The sequence below is a fragment of the Budorcas taxicolor genome, chromosome 1 (genome assembly GCF_023091745.1).
Source record: "Budorcas taxicolor isolate Tak-1 chromosome 1, Takin1.1, whole genome shotgun sequence".
Classification (NCBI taxonomy): Eukaryota; Metazoa; Chordata; class Mammalia; order Artiodactyla; family Bovidae; genus Budorcas; species Budorcas taxicolor.
In genome coordinates this window covers 122,819,005-122,839,736 of record NC_068910.1, presented here as the reverse complement: position 1 = coordinate 122,839,736, position 20,732 = coordinate 122,819,005, and the positions used below count along the sequence as shown (strand labels likewise).

The following is a 20,732-nucleotide window of genomic DNA, read 5'->3' as shown; positions in this document are numbered from 1 at the left end:
GTAGTATTCTCTCTCTCCCAATAATATAGAAGGTTTGGGTTGTGTGCTGTTGTATTTGCTTTTCTGTTTCCTGTACAGTGTTTGGAGGATATGTAGAGTAATTCAAGTTTAGCTGGTCACCATTTTCTTCAGAATACCTGGAAATGTGTATCATCTTTTCAGTACTTTTCTTTCAGAACCTAAATGTAACGGATCTTGTACAGAATAACTTTTATTCTTTACACTTGAAGTAAATAATTTTTTTCCTTGAGTAGGTGAAGATTAGTTTTATCTGATTAGTTGTTTGAAAAGGCAGTTTCTAACTGATGAATACCTTATGTCTCAAAATGTTGCTTATTGACTGCTGAGCATGGGGTATTAATAGAAGATGAATTAGACTTGGAATCTGGGGACTAAGCCTTTGGTTACTTACTATTTAGATCATCTCTGGTCTTTATTTCCTCAGTTGTAAAATATGAGGAGGGTAGAAAATAAGACTTCTAAGGTGCCTTCTGGTCTGAAAATTTCTGTGAATTCTGTGAGTTCTTGTGAGCACGGAATTGATTTCTCATATGATAATATTATACATTATCAATAAATCTGTAACACAATCCTCAGAAATCTCTACTGAGTCATTGGTGTTTTGAGGGGTCAGCACATTCCAAGTGAGGAAGCAATGGCTGTAAGCCTTTCTCTTACTTAACCCTTACCACTACCTTACTTCCTCTGTAGACCTTTGTATTACAAGCTAGGGAGAGGAAGAGATGATGTTGGAGGCATTCATCATGTGAAAAAAGGGAGAAAGAATTGAGAAGAAGAAATCCCAAGTGGCAAAACCAAATGACAAGGAAAATTGCTCTTTCCAGTAGGCTTGGGTAGCTTCTTTTGGATGGGATGTAAATTAGAGATGCTGATATTCCTAAGTTGTCTCTGAAATGAAGTCATTAAAATACTGTTATAATCGACGCTGCCATAAAAGAGAATTGGTGCACTTGTCCTTCTCTCCAGAGCCTGCTTTCCTAACAGTGACTCCTAATCTGAGCATCTTTTGCAATCTGAAGAGTAAGGATTTCTCAAATCAAGTCCTGGTTTCTTCTTGCTTAAGAGTTCTCCTCTCAGTTTCTCTCTTTACTCTTGGGTTTCAGCAAGAAGAAAAGCAGGCTGCATGTTCAGTGCGTGCGTGTGCATATGTGGTCGCTTCAGTCTTGACTCTCTGTGACCCTGTGAGCTAGCCTGCCAGACTCTCTGTCCATGGGGATTCTCCAGGCAGGAATACTGGAGTGGGCTTCCCCCGTGTTGGCAGGCAGGTTCACCACTGTCTCCACCTGCACGTTCAGTACTTTTCCTTGTAAACCTTGACAGATAAATATCCAGTTTCATTGCTTACAAATTCTGCTTCTCCACACAACTCAGCTTGTCTACTGCTTTATAGTAAGGACTGCCTTTTTCCCAGTTTTCAATAACATGTTCCTCATTTTCTTCAGAATCCTCACCAGAAGTGTCTTTAATATTCATATTTCTACCAGCATTCTATTTATGATGATATGTTGTTTTCTCAGATGATACAGGCTTTCTCTACCATGCTCCTCACTTCCTCTTGAGTCTTCAGTGAAAGAATCTTTAACATTCATATTTCTATCAATAATCTTTTTAAGGCAATCAGGGTTTTTCTGTTGTTGTTCAGAACTTCAGTTGCTGAGTCATGTCCAACTCTTTGCAACCCCATGGACTGCAGCACGCCAGGCTCCTCTGTCCTCCAGTTATCTCCCAGAGTTTGCTCAGATTCGTGAGTCAGTGATATGATCCATGGAAAGGAGGCTTTTTCTATCATTCACCTAAAAATTGTTCTAGCCTTTATTCATTATCCAGTTCCAAAGCTACTTTCATATTTTTAGGTATTTGTTACATCAGCACTCCATATCTCGATACCAAAATCTGTATTAATTTTCTGGGGCTGTGTTAACAAATTTCTACAAACTAGGTGGCTTCAAACAGCAGATATTTATTCTCTCACAGTTCTAGGGGCCAGAGATCCTAAATGAGTTTCACTAGACTAAAGTGACGATGTTGGTATTGCCACGTTCCCTCTGGGTGCTCTAAGCGAGAATGCATTCCTTACCTCTTTCAGCTTCTGGTGGCTGAAGGAGTTCTTTGGCTTGTGTCCACATCAGTCCAGTCTCTGCCTTCTCTTTCATGTCACCTTTTCTGCTTGTGTGCATCAAAATCTCCCTCTGCTTCCCTCTTAAGGATGCATATGATTGCATTCAGGGCCCACTTGGAGAATCCAGAATCATCTCCCTGTCTCAGGATCCTTAGCTTAATCACACCTGCAAAGTTCCTTCTTAGTCAGATAAGGTAACATTCACAAGTTCCAGGAATTAAGTTATGCATGTCTTTTTAGAGGGCCATTCTTAAGCCTACCATAGATAGTATTGGATTATTATTTTGTTGTTGCTGTTTGATACAACCTGATTATTAAAAGTATAAACATTAGGAGACAGTAATGGAGTTCAAACTGGTTTGGATTTTCCCAAGTTGTACAGAAATCTCATTATGACACTTTTCTTAGGATTTGTCCTGAAGGTTGTATTTAGACCTAACTCATACTATACAATGCAGGAGACCCAGGTTCAGTCCCTGGGTTGGGAAGATCCCTTGGAGAAGGAAATGGCAACCCACTCCAGTATTTTTGCCTGGAGAATCCCATGGACAGAGGAGCCTAGCAGGCCATAATCCATGGGGTCGCAAGAGTTGGACAGGACTTGGTGACTAAACCACCACCACCTATACTATGTTGCACTAGGAGTCTTCTTGATGCTTTGATGACTAGCCATAATGTGCTTGGACCACATTACAGGCCTTTTGTTAATTAAACTTTGTAGCAGCTAGTGTTCAATATGCTGTCCACAGGTTGCTTGAAAGCAGCTCCACTATGTTAAGGTTTTTGGAGTCACTTCCTCTGCTATTTTCAATAAGACTTCCTCTGTTGTTTTCTCATAACAGTTTCATTGATTTATAGTTCATATACCATACAATCTACCCATTTAAAGTATAATATTAACAGAATTTGAGATTCTTTTTTAGTATATTCATTGAATTGTGTGACCCATAATCAGTTTCAGAACATTTTCATTACCCTCAAAAGAAGCCCCACATTCTTTAATAGTCAGATCCCATTTTCTCCCAAACCTTTCAGCCCACAGCCTAATCTATTAAATGATTGTGTGTGTGTGTGTTTTGTAATCTCTGTAGATTTGCCTCTTCTGGACATTTTCTATAGAGAATCATGCAAAATGTGATCTTTTGTGTCAGCACTCCATATCTCGATAGCAAAATCTGTATTAATTTTCTGGTGTCTGGTGTCCATCACATGTTTTCAAGATTCATCCATATTTGTAGTGTGTTAGCACTTCATTTTTTTTTTTTTTTTTACCACTGAATAATGTTCTTTTGTGTGAACAGAACACATTTTATTCATTCATCAGCTGGTAGACATTTGGGTTGTTTCTATTTTTAGCACCCTCCCCTTTGAAATATTAGCCCAATTGGGAAATAGGCAAACAAATCAGACAACTAGAGATTGAAAAATCAGCTTTATCACTGATAAAGATGATTACAGCAAAGGCTCCTCTTTCTCACCCCCTGCACTGCAGCTCTTCTCATTCCTTCTTCCCGCCTCCCTGACACACAGGGGCAGGATCTGCTCCAGTCACTTTACTTAAGTGATGAGCAGAGACTGTGCTTGGAGAACCAGCTCCTTCATCAAAACCATGTACTTTCTCTAGAGAAAGAGAGGGGAGGATGGAGCCTATAGCACAAAACTTCAGAAAGGGCAGATCACTCTTGTTTTGGGAGCCATCCTAGCTAGGAAACTGGAAGGGAGATGAACAGTACCTTCTAACACCGAGAAGACGGGCATTTTAGTTCTTACCTTGTAAATTAAAGCAAAACAGATTTCTCTTTGATTATGAATTATTACATGTTTCTTCACATCAAGCATGTAAACAGTTGAACAAGTTAAATGATAGTACTTACTAATTCTAACATAACTTGTTGTCCTGTAATTTATAGGTTTCTCCACCAAATAAAGGAAGAAAATTCTGAGTTAATTAATAAACTATGGACTGATATTCAGCAGAAAGTAGCAACACAGTCACAAATAACAGCCTCTTCAGGAACTCCATCATCTGCTTCTCCATTAGGAGAACAAAAAGGTTTGGTTCCCCCACTGCATTATTTCTCCCAGAGTAGTAGCTTGCTTTCTTTCTTAAACCCAGTAATTTTTAAAGGAATGTTACTTGGTTTTTACTGTCTTAGCCTGATTGGTAAATACTGATTGACTTGTTGATTGAAATGCTTAAAAATATTTTTGTTGTTCACTTGAGATTCTTTTGGAATTGTAGCTGCATTGAATGCTACCAATGCTGTTAAGAGAATCCATACGAGGCTTCAACCTGAAGAAGCTACTGAGACTCTAGACTCAAGCTATGTTGTGGGACAGGTGCTAAACTCAAGGAAGCAAAAACAGCTGCTAAATAAAGGTTCAGTCTCTTAATTGACAGAATGGGTTATTATGACTCAGGGAACTCAAACAGGGGCTCTGTATCAACCTACAGAGGGGTGGGATGGGGAGGTTATACACATTTAAAAATAAATAAATTCTCTGTTTTGGAAGTATAAAGAAACAAAACAAAACAACTGTGTAACTTGATATAGCTATCTTAGCTTCTTAGTACATGTCTCTCAAATTCATCCAGTCAGATCGTGCAGAGTAAGAGGTTGTTGAATGGTAGCCATTTAGTGCCTCCTATTTTTCCATGGAACTCTAGAAGGGTGATTCTCATTCATTTATTACAGATAGTATAAATCTGGTTTAAACAGTGTAGATTCTTCATGAGAAAATGATGATACCTTCTGTAAAAAAAACCTTTTATAAATTGTGAGCAACAGTCAGACGTTTTTGTAGTTTAAGTTTTCCTGGTCTTAATGGGGAATGACTTCTGTGATTATCAGTGAAAAGAAAACCAGATTCACGTGCTCCTTCCAAACAGAAGAGTAGCGTGTTAGCAGCCAGCACAGCCTCCACAGACTTACCAAGTAGCAGTAACCCCAGCCTGGATGTCCTCAAACACATGATACATGAAGTGGAACATGAAATAGAAGAATACGAACGGTGGACAGGCCGCGAGGTCCAGGGACTCCAAAACAGTCAGGGTCTCACCGGCTTCACCCTGTCCCTCGTGAGCTCACTCTGTCGCCTGGTTCGGTACCTGAAAGAGGTAAGGTTATTAGCGTCTACTCTTCTAGTAAGCTGATGGCAGAATTGGGTAGGTTTTTCCCCTCTACACTTAAATTATTGCGTTCTCCAAATAAAGTATTGTCAAATTTGAGTAGCTTTGTTTAAAATGCCTCAGCTTTGGATTATCTGTTGGAAGGGTTTATCCTCTTAATTTTCCTCTACATCCTGATAAAGATATGCCAGATAAGTGGTGTTGATTTTAGTTTGGTAAATAGGTAATAACTAAGTGATAATTAGTTAGGTCAATCTGCTATAAATATAATTATATCTTGTGCTAATAGTTAATATTACTGTTTGGCAGTAATAGATTAATTAAACTACTAATGATGTCCTCATTCTACTTCTTTTCTCTGCTTGCTACACCCACTTCAGTTCAGCTTGGTGAGTGGTATACTTGTGATCTGTAGACACAGATCAGGAAAATTCTTTTCTGATTCCTCCAGCTCCATTTTTCTTTCTCAAGACTGCTTTGGCTAGGGACTTCCCTCATGGTCCAGTGGTTTAGAATCTGCCTGGCAATGCAGGGGACGTGAGTTAAATCCCTGGTTGGGAAACTAAGACCCCACATGTCGCAGAGCACCTGAGCCCGTGTGCCGCAACTACTGTGACTGTGCGCTCTGGAGCCTGTTTGCCACAACTAGAGAGGGCGCTGCACGATCCCTGAGTTGCAGTGAAGATCCTGCATGCTGCAGCTAAGACCTCATGCAGCCAAATATGTTTTAAAAGAGATTGCTTTGGCTATTTGGGGACTTTTGTGTTTCTATACAGATTTTAAGATTTTTTTGTCTTAGATTTGCAAAAAAATGACATTGGTAAGTTGATAGAAACTATGTTAAATCTGTAGATTACTTTGGGTCGTATAGTCATTTTGATAATACTGATTCTTCCAATCCAAGAACATGGTATATCTTTCTATCTGTTTGTGTCATTTTCAATTTCTTTTATCAGTAACTTATGGTTTATACAGGTCTTTTGTCTCCTTAGGTAGGTTTATTCCTAGGTGTTTTCCTCTTTTTGATGTGATAGTAAATGGAATAGTTCCCTTAATTTCTCTTTCTGATTTTTTATAGTAAGTATACAGAAATGTATTAATGTTATATAATACAACTTTACCAAATGTATTGATGAGCTCTAGCAGTTTTCTACTAGCATCTTTAGGATTTTCTACGTATAGTAGTAGTATTAGTCACTCAGTTGTGTCTGACTCTTTGTGACCCCATGGACTGTAGCCCATCAGGCTCCTCTGTCCATGGAATTCTCCAAGCAAGAATACTGGAGTGGGTTGCCATTCCCTTCTCCAAGCATCTTTAGGATTTTCTGTGTATAGTATCTTGTAATCTGCAAATCTGACAGTTTTACTTTTTTTTATCCAATTTGGATTTTGTTTATTTCTTTTTCTTCTCTAATAACCATGGCTAGGACTTCCCAAACTATGTTGCATAAAAGTGATGAGAATGAACATCTTTGTCTTGTTCCTGATCTTAGAGGAAATTTTTTCAGCTTTTCCCTGTTGAGTGTGATGTTAGCTGTGGGTTTGCATATATGGCCTTTAATATGTTGAGGTAGGATTCCCTCTGTGCTTGCTTTCTGAAGAGTTTTTATCATAAATGGATGTTGGATTTTGACAAAAGCTTTTTCTGCATCTGTTGAGATGATCATGGTTTTTTTCAGTTTGTTAACATGGTATCTCATGAGGATTGATTTGCAGATATTGAAAAATCCTTGCATCCCTGGGATAAATCCCACTTGCTAACGGTGTGTGATTCTTTAAGCATATTGTTGGATTCAGTTTGCTAGTATTTTGTGGAATATTTTTGTGTCTGTGTTCATCAGTGATATTGGCCTGTAATTTTCTTTTTTGTCGGATCTTTGTCTGGTTTTGGTATCAGGGTGATGGTGGCCTCATAGAATGAGTTTGGGAGTGTTCCTTCCTCAGCAGATTTTGAAATCATTTCAGAAAGATAGGTGTTAACGCGTCTCTAAATGTTTGATTGACTTCACCTGTGAAGCCATCAGGTCCCGGGCTTTTGTTTGTTGCAAGTTTTTAATTCAGATGCTGTTGTATTTAGTGTGTCCCAGAGGTCTCTTAAACTGTCATTTCTTTTCATTCTTTATTCTCTTCCATGGCAGTTCTTTCCACCACTCTTCCAGCTCACTTATCTGTTCTGCCTCATTTATTCTGCATTAATTTCTTCTAGTGTATTTCTTGTCTCAGTTATTATATTGTTCATCTCTGTTTATTCTTTGTATCTTCTAACTCTCTGTTCAATATTTCTTGTATCTTCTCAGTCATGCCTCCTTTCTTTTTCTGAGGTCTTGGGTCATCTTTACTACCATTGCTGACTTCTTTTTCAGGTAGATTGCCTAGCTCCATTTCACCTAGCTGTTCTTCTGGGGCTTCATCTTACGCCTTTGTCTGGAACATAATCCTGTGCTGTTTCATTTTGTTTAACTTTCTGTGTTTGTGGTCCCTTGGGGTTCTTGTTTATAATTTCTATTCTGGTGTCTACCTCCTAGTGGATGAGGCTTTTCTCAGAGGTTTGTGCAGATTTCCTGGTGGGAGGGACTGGTGCCTGCCACTGGTGGGTGGAGCTGAGTCTTGTACCTCTGGTGGGCAGGGCTGTGTCAAGGTGTTTAGAGATGACTGTAGACTCAGGAAGACTTTAAGCAGCCTGTTTGCTGGTGGGTGGGGCTGTGTTCCTGCCCCGTTGGTTGTTTGGCCTGAGACATCTCACCACTGGCACCGTCGGACTGTTGGGTGGAACTAGGTCTTGGCATCAAAGTGATGGCATCCAGGACAGCTCATGCCAGTGAATACCCAGTACCTCCACAACCAATGTCCTTGTTTCTACAGTGAGCCACATCCACCATCTGCCTCCCTGAGAGACCCTCCAAGACCAGCAAGTAGGTCTGGTACAGGCTCCTATGAAGTCACTGCTTTTTCCCCTGGGTCCTGATATGCATAATACTTGCCTGTGCCCTCCAAAAGTGACACTTCTGTTTCTCCCAGTTCTGTGCAGTTCCAGTGATCAAGCTCCACTGGCTTTCGAAGCTGAATACTGTGGGGGCTCCCCCTCCTGATGCCAGACTGGGGAGCCTGATGTCAGACTCAGAATTCTCCTGTGGGAGAACTTCTGTGATATAGTTATTTTCCAGTTAGTGGGTTGCCCACCCAGAGTTGATGGGATTTGATTGTATCATGAATGCACCCCTCCTACAATCCCGTTGTGGCTGCTTCTTTGTCTTTGGAAGTAGAATATCTTTTTTGTCTGTAGATAGTTATTCAGCAGTTAGTTGTGATTTTGGTGTTTTCATGATAGGAGGTGAGCTCAGGTCCTTCTACTTCTCCATCTTGTGGAGATCTATCTAAATTTGCTTTTTACAGATTTGTTTTACTGTCAGACTTGTGACAGTCTTAACATTCTTACATCTATAGGTTAGGAATCTCTAGAAGTGTACTTTTGACTCTCTGAACATATTACAGGCTTAGAAGCATGTACATTTTAGTTAATCACTTGTTTTATGAAGCTTAATCATTTAAACCTGTTTTTTATTTTTAATTATGTTTTAAGAAACTTAATTTTTGAACTGGTGATATATTTACCATGGTATGCAATTCAAAGATAACAAAAGACTGTATGGTGAAAAATCTAATTCCTACCCCTGACTTTCACTTAACATGTTTACTTCCTGTAGCCAACTGTCGTTATCAGTCTGTCCTAGAGATGGCCTACATAAATTCTAGCAGTTGGTATATGTACTTCCTTCCATTCTCTTCTACAAAAATTGTAGTTGTTTGATTCTACACATCATTCTGTTCATTGTTTTATATTAAAAGAAAGGAAGGTGATAAAGCAGTACATTTTAATGAAATATAAACCTTTTAATAAAATATTTAAATCTTGTTACTGTCACATAATATATACTTTGTAAGTATTCTCTTCTTTGATAGCTTTGATTAGAAACTTCTGGTTTGCAACATGTGATGCTATGGAGGGGAGTTTATTTGATTTTTTTTTTTGGTAGAGTGAGCTCCAACTGCGTAAAGAAGTAGAGACAAGGCAGCGACTGGAACAAGCATTAGGTGATCATCGAGAGCTCATTGATGCGCTGACAGCTGAAGTTCTTTTCCTTAGAGAAGAAAATACTGCTACCCAGGTATTTAGATGAGATCCCAAACTTTTCTGTGTTTAGTCATATAAAACATCTTTACAGATGTATGAGATTCTCTTCTAGTTGCCTTTGATTTAGTTGTGCTGGTGTGATTATTTATTACTTCTTTAGTATCCTCAACAGTAACTTTTCAAGACTATTTATTATATTGGAGGTACTATAGTAGAAACTTGAATTATAAATAGTGTAGAAGAAATATCCTGTCTTTAAGAAACTTATATTTACTGAGAAAGACAGAATCTACGTTTAAATGATAACTACTCATATTATAGTGGTTTATCCAATATGTGAAATGAGTGTTATGACAGCTGCTTTTCATTTTTAAATAACAGAGGATACCCTGTGAGGAACCCTCCTACAATATATGCCATTTAAAGTTGTTTATAGTATCTCCAATATCTTTATTCATCTTTTTGTCAAACAGTGGTTATAATTACTGATACTTTTATTTATCAGCCACAAGAGACTAGGAAATCAGTAGTAGACAAGTTGTTTGTGTCAATGGACATTAGATATAAGACATGCAATTTTTATTGATATATAGTTCACATCCAGTCTCTTTAAAACTGAAGTATAATTGTTTTACAGTGTTGTGTTAGTGTCTCCTGTACAGCAAGAATCAGCTGTATGTGTGCATACATTCCCTCTCTCTTGAGCCTCCTTCGCACCCCCACCATCCCACACCTCTAGGTCATCACAGAGCACCGAGCTGAGCTCCCTGTGCCATACACGCTTCCCACTAGCTCGCTGTTTTATGCGTGGTAGTGTATATATGTCACTGCTACTTTCTCAGTTCATCCCACCCTCTCCTTCCCCTCCTGTGTCCACAGTCCATTCTCTACGTCTGTGTCTCTATTCCTGCCCTGCAAACATATTTTTCAGTTCAATTTTTCTAGATTCCATATATATGCATTAATATATTTGTTTTTCTTTTTCTGACTTACTTCAGTCTATATGACAGACTCTAGATAGAGTTCACATACCATTTAACACACCTTTTCGTAGTGTGCAATTTGGTGGTTTTTTCTGTGCTAGTACCATTATCTAACTCCAGAGTATTTTCATCACCCCAGAGAGAAATTCCACACACGTTATCACTCCCTCTACTCTCTTCAGCCCCTGGAAACCGCAAATCTGCTGCATGTTTTTATAGATTTGCCTAATCTGAACATTTTTTCTAAGGGGAATCATGCAATATGTGGTCTTTGGTGTCTGGCTTCATTCACAGCACATCATGTTTTCAGGGTTCATCGTGTTGTCCTGTGTGTCAGTACTGCATTCCTCTTTCTTGCTCAATAATATTCTAGTCTGGGCTCTACCACACTTCGATTATCCATTCATTAGCTGAAGGACTTTTGAGTTGTTTCCACCTTTTGAGTCTGATGAATGAATAATGCTGCTGTGGACGTTCATGTACAAGTATTTGTGTGAATGTGCCTGCATGCTAAGTCTCTTCAGTCGTGTCCAACTCTTTGCGATCCTGTGGACTGTAGCCCACCAGGCTCCTCTGCCTATGGGATTCTCCAGGCAAGAATAGTGAAGTGGGTTGCCATGCACTCCAGGGGATCTTCCCGACCCAGGCATCAAACCCAGGTCTCTTACGTCTCCTGCATTGGCAGGTGGGTTCTTTCCCACTAGTGACACCTAGGAAGAAGCCCCGGTTGTGTGAGCATATGTTTTCCATTGTCTTAGGAAGATGGGCACTTTTAAAATGTACTAGTATGTTCAGCAAATCTTTATTGAGCACTTACTGTGTATCTGGCACTGTTCTAGGTGCAGGAAATAGAGTAGTGAATGACCAAAACATCTTGGTCCTCAAGGAACTTACATTCTAAATAAACTTTGCCCCCTAAAAAGTGGAGTATATTGTTAGTTAGATGGTTATTATGTATTATAAAGAAAAACAAAGCTAGTAAGAGGGATGGGAAGTGTATGGGATGGGAGAGTATAAATGGGACGGGACACGTCTGTCTGAGGAGATGAGGGAGCGAGGCTGCCAGTAGCTGAGCGAAGAGCACTCATGCACAGGAGCAGTGAGGGCTGAGGTCCTGAGGTGGGAGCGTGGCTGTTGAGCTCAGAAGCCACCGAGGAGACTAGGGTGACCGGAGTGGGAGGTGGGAGAGGGAGCACAGGAGGAGACAGGAGCAGGGAAGTCAGATCACAGGGCCCTGCAGGCTGGGTGAGGGCTTGGACTTCTGTTCTGAATGAAATAGGAAACCACAAAAGGGATTTGGGCAGAGATGTGATCTAACTCAGTTGTAAGAGAATCACTCTGGGCAGCTGTTTTGAAATTAGATCAGAGATCACCGCCCTGTGTCTGTTTATGGTGACGTTAGTGTCTCAGGACACCTCTAGGCCAAAGAAATACCCAGCAGCTCCATATATTAAGTAGTTAGTGTCAAACAACTCAGTAAGTATTTGTGCATCAACAACTTAGATGCTGTGTGAATAAAAAAATACATGAAAACTGATGGAAAAAGTCTTTTATTTTTTTATTCATGATTAAATAACCACAGTTATTTACTAACGGAACATGTATACCTATTGGGCATTGTACAGCTTCTCATAGCCTGGAATCATATTGAACACCATCACTCTTATTTCCTGTTTCATAATTATGTTTATGCAGTGTTGCTTTTTTAGCATAGCAGCTACTGAAAACTCAGCCTTAGGAAGATATGGTATCATCAAAAGGAGTGTATCTTGATCTAATGTTGAATCTGTGAACACTTCAAGCTAGTAGGTCACCAGTACCTGGCAGATATTGAGCATCAGCAGTTTCCTTGAGAATTTAAAAATGTCCTGTGATGCCCCTGTGAGTCCGTACTGGTGCTCCAGGGTGCAGGTTGGGAGCAGTGTAGCACTAGACTGTAGGTGGCCAAACACAGAAGCAGAATATTACAGACAGGAGTCCAGAATAATTCAGGTGAGACACGGCAGCTTGGTTGAGGTTGTAAGTGGGATAGGTTGTGAAAAGTAACCAAATTTTGAATATATTTTGAATATATTTTGAAGTCAGCCAGTAGGATTTGCTGATTGACAGGATATGGAGTGAAGGAGAAGATGTGAAAGAAGAGTCAGAGTTTTTGTCTGAGCAGTTAGAAGAATGGAGTTGTTATTGATGAGGTGGGAATGTTTAGGAGGAGTTTGGTTTTTTGTATTTTAAGTTTGAGAAGCCTATGTGAGTTCCTCATGGAGATGTTGAGTGAGCTATTGGATATGTGATGTGGGTTTTGGGAAAAATTTGGACAGATATAAAAATGTTTACTATATATCATTCAACAGTCCTGTTAATAATGTTTCTGACTTCTGACCACACCTGACATTTAGCAAATGTCTGTTCATGTTGGAGCTATGTATGTCTCTTTGTATATATACAGTTGATCCTTGAACTGCACCTGTTTGAACTGTGCTGGTTCACTTATATGTGAAGTTTTTTTCAATATGTGTGTACTACAGTACTACAGTCTGTGGCTGGTTGAATCTATGGATGCAGAACCTTGAATATGGAGGGCCAGTGGTAGTTACACATGAATTTTCCCTGCACAGAGTGTTGATGCCCCTGGAACCCTGTCTAGTTCAAGTGTCAACTGTAATATATAATACATATATACATATTTTATCGGAGAAGGCAATGGCACCCCACTCCAGTACTCTTGCCTGGCAAATCCCATGGATGGAGGAGCCTGGTAGGCTGCAGTCCATGGGGTCGCTAAGAGTCGGACCTGACTGAGCGACTTCACTTTCATGCATTGGAGAAGGAAATGGCAACCCACTCCAGTGTTCTTGCCTGGAGAATCCCAGGGACGGAGGAGCCTGGTGGGCTGCCATCTATGGGGTCGCACAGAGTTGGACACGACTGAAGCGACTTAGCAGCAGCAGCAGCAGCAACACCAACACTATTTTATATACATTACCATACATTTTTATAATGCTTATGTTTATCAGTTTAAATACCTGAATAATATCCTGTTGCGTTTCCTCTTTGGTCTTTTGAGGTAGCTTAAGAGTCAGTAGGTATCATCATCAGTCAATAGGTATAAAATCTATTATAAAAGAGATTTTATAAATTGAAAGCCCTATGAAAAGCTTCATTCTTACTATTGTAGCAGTGTATTTATTAACTAATAATATTCCATGATTTATTTAACTGTTCTTCTAATAAGAAATTTACAAAAATGTTTATAATTATATATTTTCATTAATGCATGGTTTTAGTATATGAATAAAAGTCTGAAATTCCTAGAGCATTTAAAACAATGATGTAGATAGACACGCCTAGGTGATTTGCTGTCTGATAAGCCAGTGATATTATTTTGTTCATTTTTCCTTAGGCGAGACTTCAGCAGTACATGATCACAACAGATGAGCAGCTTATATCACTCACACATACCGTTAAAAACTGCCCTGTGATAAGCAACAAAGAAAGTCAGGCCGTAGAAAGCGGAGCCGCAAGTCAGAGAAATATGGATAATCCAGGTGAGAAGAATAATCGTACTATTCCAGATGGGCATTAAAATACTTTCAGAGAAAACAAAACTGTAAATCTACATGTAACTATTGTCTGTTCACGGATAGATAGCATCATCATCGTTACATTTGCCATAATTATTCCAGCTTAAGTTTATTGGATACGTGCTCTATGCCAGGTTCTTTTACAGTGTTTTTCATGTATTATCTCATTTAATTCTCATAGTATAGCTCTCATTTAATTTTCAAAAGAATTTTTCACTCAGTCTTATGAGGCAGGTGTCATTGTTATCCCCATTTTTCAGATGAGAAAACTAAGGCTTGGAGAGAGGGTTGATAACTTAATAAAGTCACACAAATAGAAAGTAGCACAACTAGCTTCCTAGACATGTGGGAATTTAGTGCCAGCACATTTAATTAGAGTACCCCCGGTTTGGGAGGGGAAGAGATGGTCTTGAGAAGAAAAAAGTACTGAATTTCAGAAATTCATGACCTTAGTTCATTCATGGTGATGCTTTCAAAGCCTTTGTTCACCTCGTGTGCCATCATCGTATTGTCTTGTATTGTATTGAAGTCGCTCAGTCGTGTCCGACTCTTTGCGACCCCATAGACTCTAGCCTATCAGGCTCCTCCATCCATGGGATTTTCCAGGCAGCAGTGCTGGAGTGGATTGCCATTTCCTTCTCCAGGGGATCTTCCTGACCCAGGAATTGAACCTGGGTCTCCCGCATTGCAGGCAGACGCTTTACCGTCTGAGCCACCAGGGAAGCCCTTCTGCTGTAGGCTAAATAGGACACTGAGCATTTCTTGTTTTTTACTTTGATGCATGTCTCTGTATAGAAAGAGTTTTATGTATTTAGGAGTGTTTTCTTAGAAGTGGCTGACTCTAAAATTTAACTTGCAAGAGGTAAACTCAATGGCAAGGGCAGATCTTCAAGGGGAGTGCTTTTCTCCAAAATAGCCACTTCCTCCCAGTGCTGGCACCACAGGAGCTTGGCCTGTGAGTGACTGCTCAGTGAGGGTAAGGACTAGAAAATGAGGGCTCCAGAGGCCACGTGATTTTGCCCTCTGTGGAAATGCACCTAAGTCTAAATGCCTGAAGTGTGCTCATAATTCCTTTGAGTACTAATAGCCTCTCATCTTCAGAGGACCCAGCCGTAAATGCTCATGTATCCGTGCCATTGATGTTCAGAGGGGAAGACGTGGTTGAGTTCCCACAGGAAGATTTGCCTGTCAAACTGTCTCAGGTGCCAAACCCTCCAGAAAGTGGGAACCTGGCCAGCAATCTTCCAGGACATATATTTGAGCCAGCAGTGTTGTTAACACCACCCAGGCAGAAGAGCAACTCAGAATTCTCTCCTTTGCAGGACGGTAAGCAGGCTTCTTCTAAAGTTATATGGCAGTTGTTTTTCTTTGCTTCGTATATGTCATACAGTATGTTCATTGTTCCTTCATAAACAGAATTTGAAAAGATACTGATGACCGTATATAACCTTTTAGCTGAAGGAGAGTTTTTCAGAGTGGTTTATATCATGTGCATTATACCTATGGTGAAATGTGACAGTGAATTTCATTATGTATCTGTTCCATCAGGCATTGTAAATGTCAGTTAAACTCAGATCAAAGGACCAGGTCCTCAGCAGTGAAATGCAGAGTAAGGGGGTACCCCATTTGTCTGGATGGTCCAGGGGTATTGTTCAGTTGCTCAGTCGCGTCCGACTCTTTGTGACCCCATGGACTGCAGCACGCCAGGCCTCCCTGTCCTTCACCATCTCCCAGAGCTTGCTCAAACTCATGTCCATTGAGTCAGTGATGCCGTTTAATCATCTTGTCTGCTGTTGTCCCCTTCTTCTGCCTTCAGTCTTCCCAGCATCAGGGTCTTTTCTAATGAGTTGGCTCTTTGCATCAGGTGGCCAAAGTATTCGAGTTTCAGCATCATTCCTTCCAATGAATATTCAGGATTGATTTCGTGTAGGACTGACTGATTTCGTTTAGGACTGACTGATTTCCTTCCTCTCCAGGGAGCTCTCAAGGGTCTTCTCCCGTGCCTCAGTTTGAAAGCCTCATTTCTTCAGTGCTCAGTCTTCTTTAGGGTCCAGCTCTCACGTTTGTACATGACTACCGGAAAAACCATAGCTTTGACTATGGACCTTTGTTGGCCCAATGATGTCTCTGCTTTTCAATATGCTGTCTAAGTTTGTCATAGCTTTTCTTCCAAGGAGCTATCTTTTAATTTCATGGCTGCAGTCACTGTTTGCAGTGATTTTGGAGCCCAAGCAAATAAAGCTTTTACCTGACTCTAAATGTTAAGTTCTTTATGTCATGATACTGGTTTCTCTTACTATTCTTTCTGTCTAAATAATCTCACTTTTCTTGTGGCTTCCAATGCCTTCTATGTGCCAGGGACCTCCAGTTTTAGATCTTTGCCTAGATGATCTCTTGAGTTTCTGACCTATGTTTCATCTCCTTGGATGGATATGTAGACACCTTAAGCTTAGCATGTTCAAAATAATTCTTGATAATCCTCCTTCCCCTAAATCCATTCTCCTGATGGGCTCCATCTCACTAAACAGCATCACCATCCATTCACTTGTCCATGCTGTCATACTCTGCATTTTCCCTCACTGCTTGCTTTCAGTGCATCACTTGTAGTTCAGTTGCCAAGACATTTCTCGAATGTGTCTACTTCTCTCCTTCTTCATAGCCAACATACCTTAGTCAAAGCTACCATCATCTTTCTTCTTGACCACTACAGTTGCTTGCTGGTCTCCCTACTTCTCTTCCTGGACCTTCTAATTTCTACAGCATTTAGTAAATATAAATTATGTAAATTGAGTTGTGGACAAACCTTCTCCAGATTTCATTGCTCTTGGATTAAATTATAAAATTTCTAACATGGCTTTAAAAGCTCTGTGAGAAATGGCCCCTGTATGCTTTCTAGTCTTATATACTGTATTCCCCGATGTTCCCTTCTTGGTATGCTACGGCCAGACTGGCCTCCTTTCTTTGCTCTTTCCTATTTTGGGGCCTTCACATATGTTGTTATCTCTGGTTGCAATGTTCTTTGCTCCGCTCTCTGCCACATATGTAATCATTTAAGTGTCACTTCTTGGGCCTTCCCTGGCGGTCCAGGGTTACAACTCTGTGCTCCCAATGCCAGGGCTGCAGGTTCGATCCCTGATTGGGGTACTAACATCCACATGTAGAGTGGCCAAAAAGCCTCCCAAAACACAAAGCAAAAACGTAAATAAAAACTTTACTTCTTCAGAGATACTTCCGCATCCATCTTTAGTTTACATTATGTGTCTATACTCCCCCCAGGATTCCCAGATGTGAATTAATATATGTGTTAAAATGTGAACTAGGTAGATGGTTTTTCACAAGATTGCTGATAAAGCTCTAAGGATTATAAAAGACTCTGTACTTGATTATTAGGAATAGTATTGCTGGTATATTCCCTGTTAAAATAATTGAGGCATTCAGAAACCAAATCCTTCCTTTGAAATGCTTCTCAAATGCTAACTATTAAGTGTGGGGTGGGAGGGTGCTCATGATATGACCATAGTGCCAACTGTGGTTCAACAGTACATGTTTATTATGTTCTAACTATATCTACAGTATTGAGGAGGACTGTTCAAACTCGTCCTGCTCCACGAATTCCTCCGACTGTGGAAATAATTGAAAAGGAACAAAATTGGGAAAAGAAGACCTTACCTGTTGGCACAGACATTCAGAACTCAAATGATGAGAGTCACCTCTTCACTCAGAGGTGGAGGGCCTCTCATATGGGAGAAGACTTGCAGAGCAAAACCCAGGCTCCTTTTGTTAGCCTCTCACAGCCTCTCTGCAGTTCCCGGTCAAGCATGCAGCAATCGAGAAACCCCACACTCTCAGAAGAACCCCTGGTGCTGGGAGACGGGCAGCAGCTTAGAACAAATGAGACGTTAATACAGAGAAAGGACATCATGGCACGAATTGCGGAGTTGACCTTGCAGAATTCAGCTATCAGGGCACATCTGAATAATATTATTGGTCCAGGGGGAGAACAAGGGGACGGACTTCGGGAGTTTAACAGACAGGAGACAAGTCATGCCAGCGACACGATGGCTGTGAGTACCAATTAAGGATTGATCCAGATGTACGGGAATTTAAGTTTATTACTGGAGCATCTAGAAGTGACCCTGGATATCTTTGAGGCTGGTGCTAGAGGGCTTATGCTTTGTCATGTCCTCATCACAGAATAAGTAGAGATTATTTATCAGTTTATGTCACACACACATTAGAAGAGGACAACATAAAATTTAAATGGGGAAATGAATGAGAAACATAGGACAAAAGTAAAATGGGTGGAAAAGCTAAAATTAAGCTAGGAATGACATTTTTAATATAGAATGTAGAATAAATATGTTTTGAATGTTTGCCATACAACTACATTTTAATTGAAATCATTTTTACTCTCAAAGGGGCTCATAAAAGACAGCTGCATGTAGTTGGCCCTCAACTCATGAGTAGTTAATTTCTTAGGACACAATGCATTCTCCAATGGAAATGATGTTTTAAAGAATTACTGAAGTCAGACTTTAATGTATATGAATTATCTGGGGATCTTGCTAACATGCAGTCTCTGATTGAGTGGGTCTGAAGTAGAACCTGTGCGTTCCTAATAAATTTCAAATGATATTGGTCTGAGGATTACATTTTGAGGAGCAAAAGTCTACACACTGAACACATTTGAGTCGGTTCTAAGGAGGTGGATGAATCTAGAACCTATTGTACAGAGTGAAGTGAGTCAGAAAGAGAGAGATGAATATCATGCTGCTGCTGCTTCTGCTGCTAAGTCGCTTCAGTTGTATCCGACTCTGTGTGACCCTAGAGACGGCTATACGGAATCTAGAAAAATGGTACTGAAGAATTTATTTATAGGGCAACAGTGAAGAAACAGACAGAGAATAGACTTATGGACATGGGGAGAGGGGAGGAGAGGGTGAGATGTGTGGAAAGAGTAACATGGAAATTTACATTACCATATGTAAAACAGACAGCCACTAGGAATCTGCTGTGTGGCTCAGGAAACTCAAACAGGGGCTCTGTATCAACCTAGAAGGGTGGGATGGAGAGGGAGACGGGAGGGAGTTTCAGAAGGGAGGGGGTATATGTATACCTATGGCTGATTCATGTTGAGGCTTGACAGAAAACAGCAAAAGTCTGTAAAGCAATTATCCCTCAATAAAAAGTAAGATTTTTTTTTAAAGGCAAAAAAAAAAAAGTCTACATACTATTGTGCTGGAATTTTGTAAGTTAAGTACACTGTGGGCTGACCTGGCAGTGTAAACCTTCATTGCCTTGTTTATGGGAAGCAAAAGGACTCTTAAGTTCCAATTGTGAAACATGCCTTCATGCTGATCCCAGTGACGGGAGAGACTTCTTTTTAGCCTGCCACGAAGCCAGGGTGGCGCCTCTGAGTGTTCCGATGGGGACAAGGCCGTGGGAAGGAGCTGGCCGGCTTCGCGGATTAGGGGATCCATGGTGATGGCTATGGATTCCATAAGGGCTTTAGCAGCAGTGGACTGAGGATCTCTGTGAAGAAGGTTGGGAGAGAGTGGGGGAGGGCCGTCTCTGTCAGCACTGGCTCAGGGGGAGTGTGAGTATTGAGTCGCAGAAACAGCCATCAGAAGGGACTGGCCAAAGAAGCCGAGAAGGAGATCAGGAGTGGGCCGCGGCCATCGATACGCACCGTCTCAGTTCTAGTCAATGGAAACATTTCTGTGTTTGCAGAGTTTTGAAGATTATTTGAAGCAGGCAACTCTTGGTTTTAAAAAGACCACAGAATTAAAAACTGAGCTTACCCCCTTTTCCCACTGGGGTAACAATCAGGCAAGAGAGGACAATCTGGTTTTTATTGTGCTCACTACTCTTTTTGATATAATCAGAATTACTGAGTGATTTTTAATTAATACTATTTTACTGTCTCTTTTTAAACTAATGAGTGTAAACTGCAAATTAGTGACTTCTATTAGGAATTTTTTTTTCTCTCAAAGGGACATATTTAGCTAAATGAAATACTTAAGCGTGACATATACATTTCTTTTAGGAATTTTCACACCAAACTTTCGTGATATTTCTTGAGTGGCTCTTTCTTACCCTTACCTCCCATATTCTTTTACAGTCACCAACCTTCTGAAATCAGGTATTATAGGCCAAAAGCAGCCTGGGAGGGCTGCTGACATGTGGTCAGAAGGTGTGATTCGAGTCCTAGAAATCTTTGCCAAATAGCTCGTGGTTCATGAAGATTATAATTATAGAATCATCTGTTTCAACTACAGCAGAACCTCTTGTGTATATTGTGATTCAAACCCCAGACCTGTCTTTAAATAGGGATTACTTAGAAGCCAGTCACTAGGAGTAGTATCTGCACTTAAGTGGTCTTTGTGCAGCTCAACGAACACTAAGAAATGCAGGAAAGCTTTGCTTTGTCCCACAGTCAGTCTCATGGACAGAGGGACTAGAAGGCTTACGTGGTACTGATATTAGAAGGATAAGTATCCCTCCACTTTAGCCTTTATTTTTAAATTAAGAGATCTGTAAATTCTGTTACTGTTTGCCCATTATTCAAGTTTGCTTGTAGCAAGGACTGCTGCTGCTGCTGCTAAGTCGCTTCAGTCGTGTCCGACTCTGTGCGACCCCATAGACGGCAGCCCACCAGGCGTCTCCACCCATGGGATTTTCCAGGCAAGAGTACTGAAGTGGATTGCCATTGCCTTCTCCAAGCAAGGACTATGAATACTAATTTGCTGGCTCTTAAAGGAAAAGT

The 20,732-nt window shown here is 40.4% G+C and overlaps 1 protein-coding gene across 1 annotated transcript in view; it reads left to right on the top strand.

Annotated features, from left to right (window-relative positions):
* Positions 1 to 20,732, top strand: part of SPICE1 (spindle and centriole associated protein 1) — a 60,672-nt gene that overhangs the window by 34,032 nt on the left and 5,908 nt on the right. The window contains exons 9-15 of the mRNA XM_052640468.1: positions 4,051 to 4,193; positions 4,383 to 4,520; positions 4,993 to 5,258; positions 9,305 to 9,436; positions 13,786 to 13,930; positions 15,068 to 15,292; positions 17,540 to 18,030. Of these exons, the coding sequence (XP_052496428.1) occupies positions 4,051 to 4,193; positions 4,383 to 4,520; positions 4,993 to 5,258; positions 9,305 to 9,436; positions 13,786 to 13,930; positions 15,068 to 15,292; positions 17,540 to 18,030 (1,540 nt within the window). The remainder of the gene's footprint in view (positions 1 to 4,050; positions 4,194 to 4,382; positions 4,521 to 4,992; positions 5,259 to 9,304; positions 9,437 to 13,785; positions 13,931 to 15,067; positions 15,293 to 17,539; positions 18,031 to 20,732) is intronic.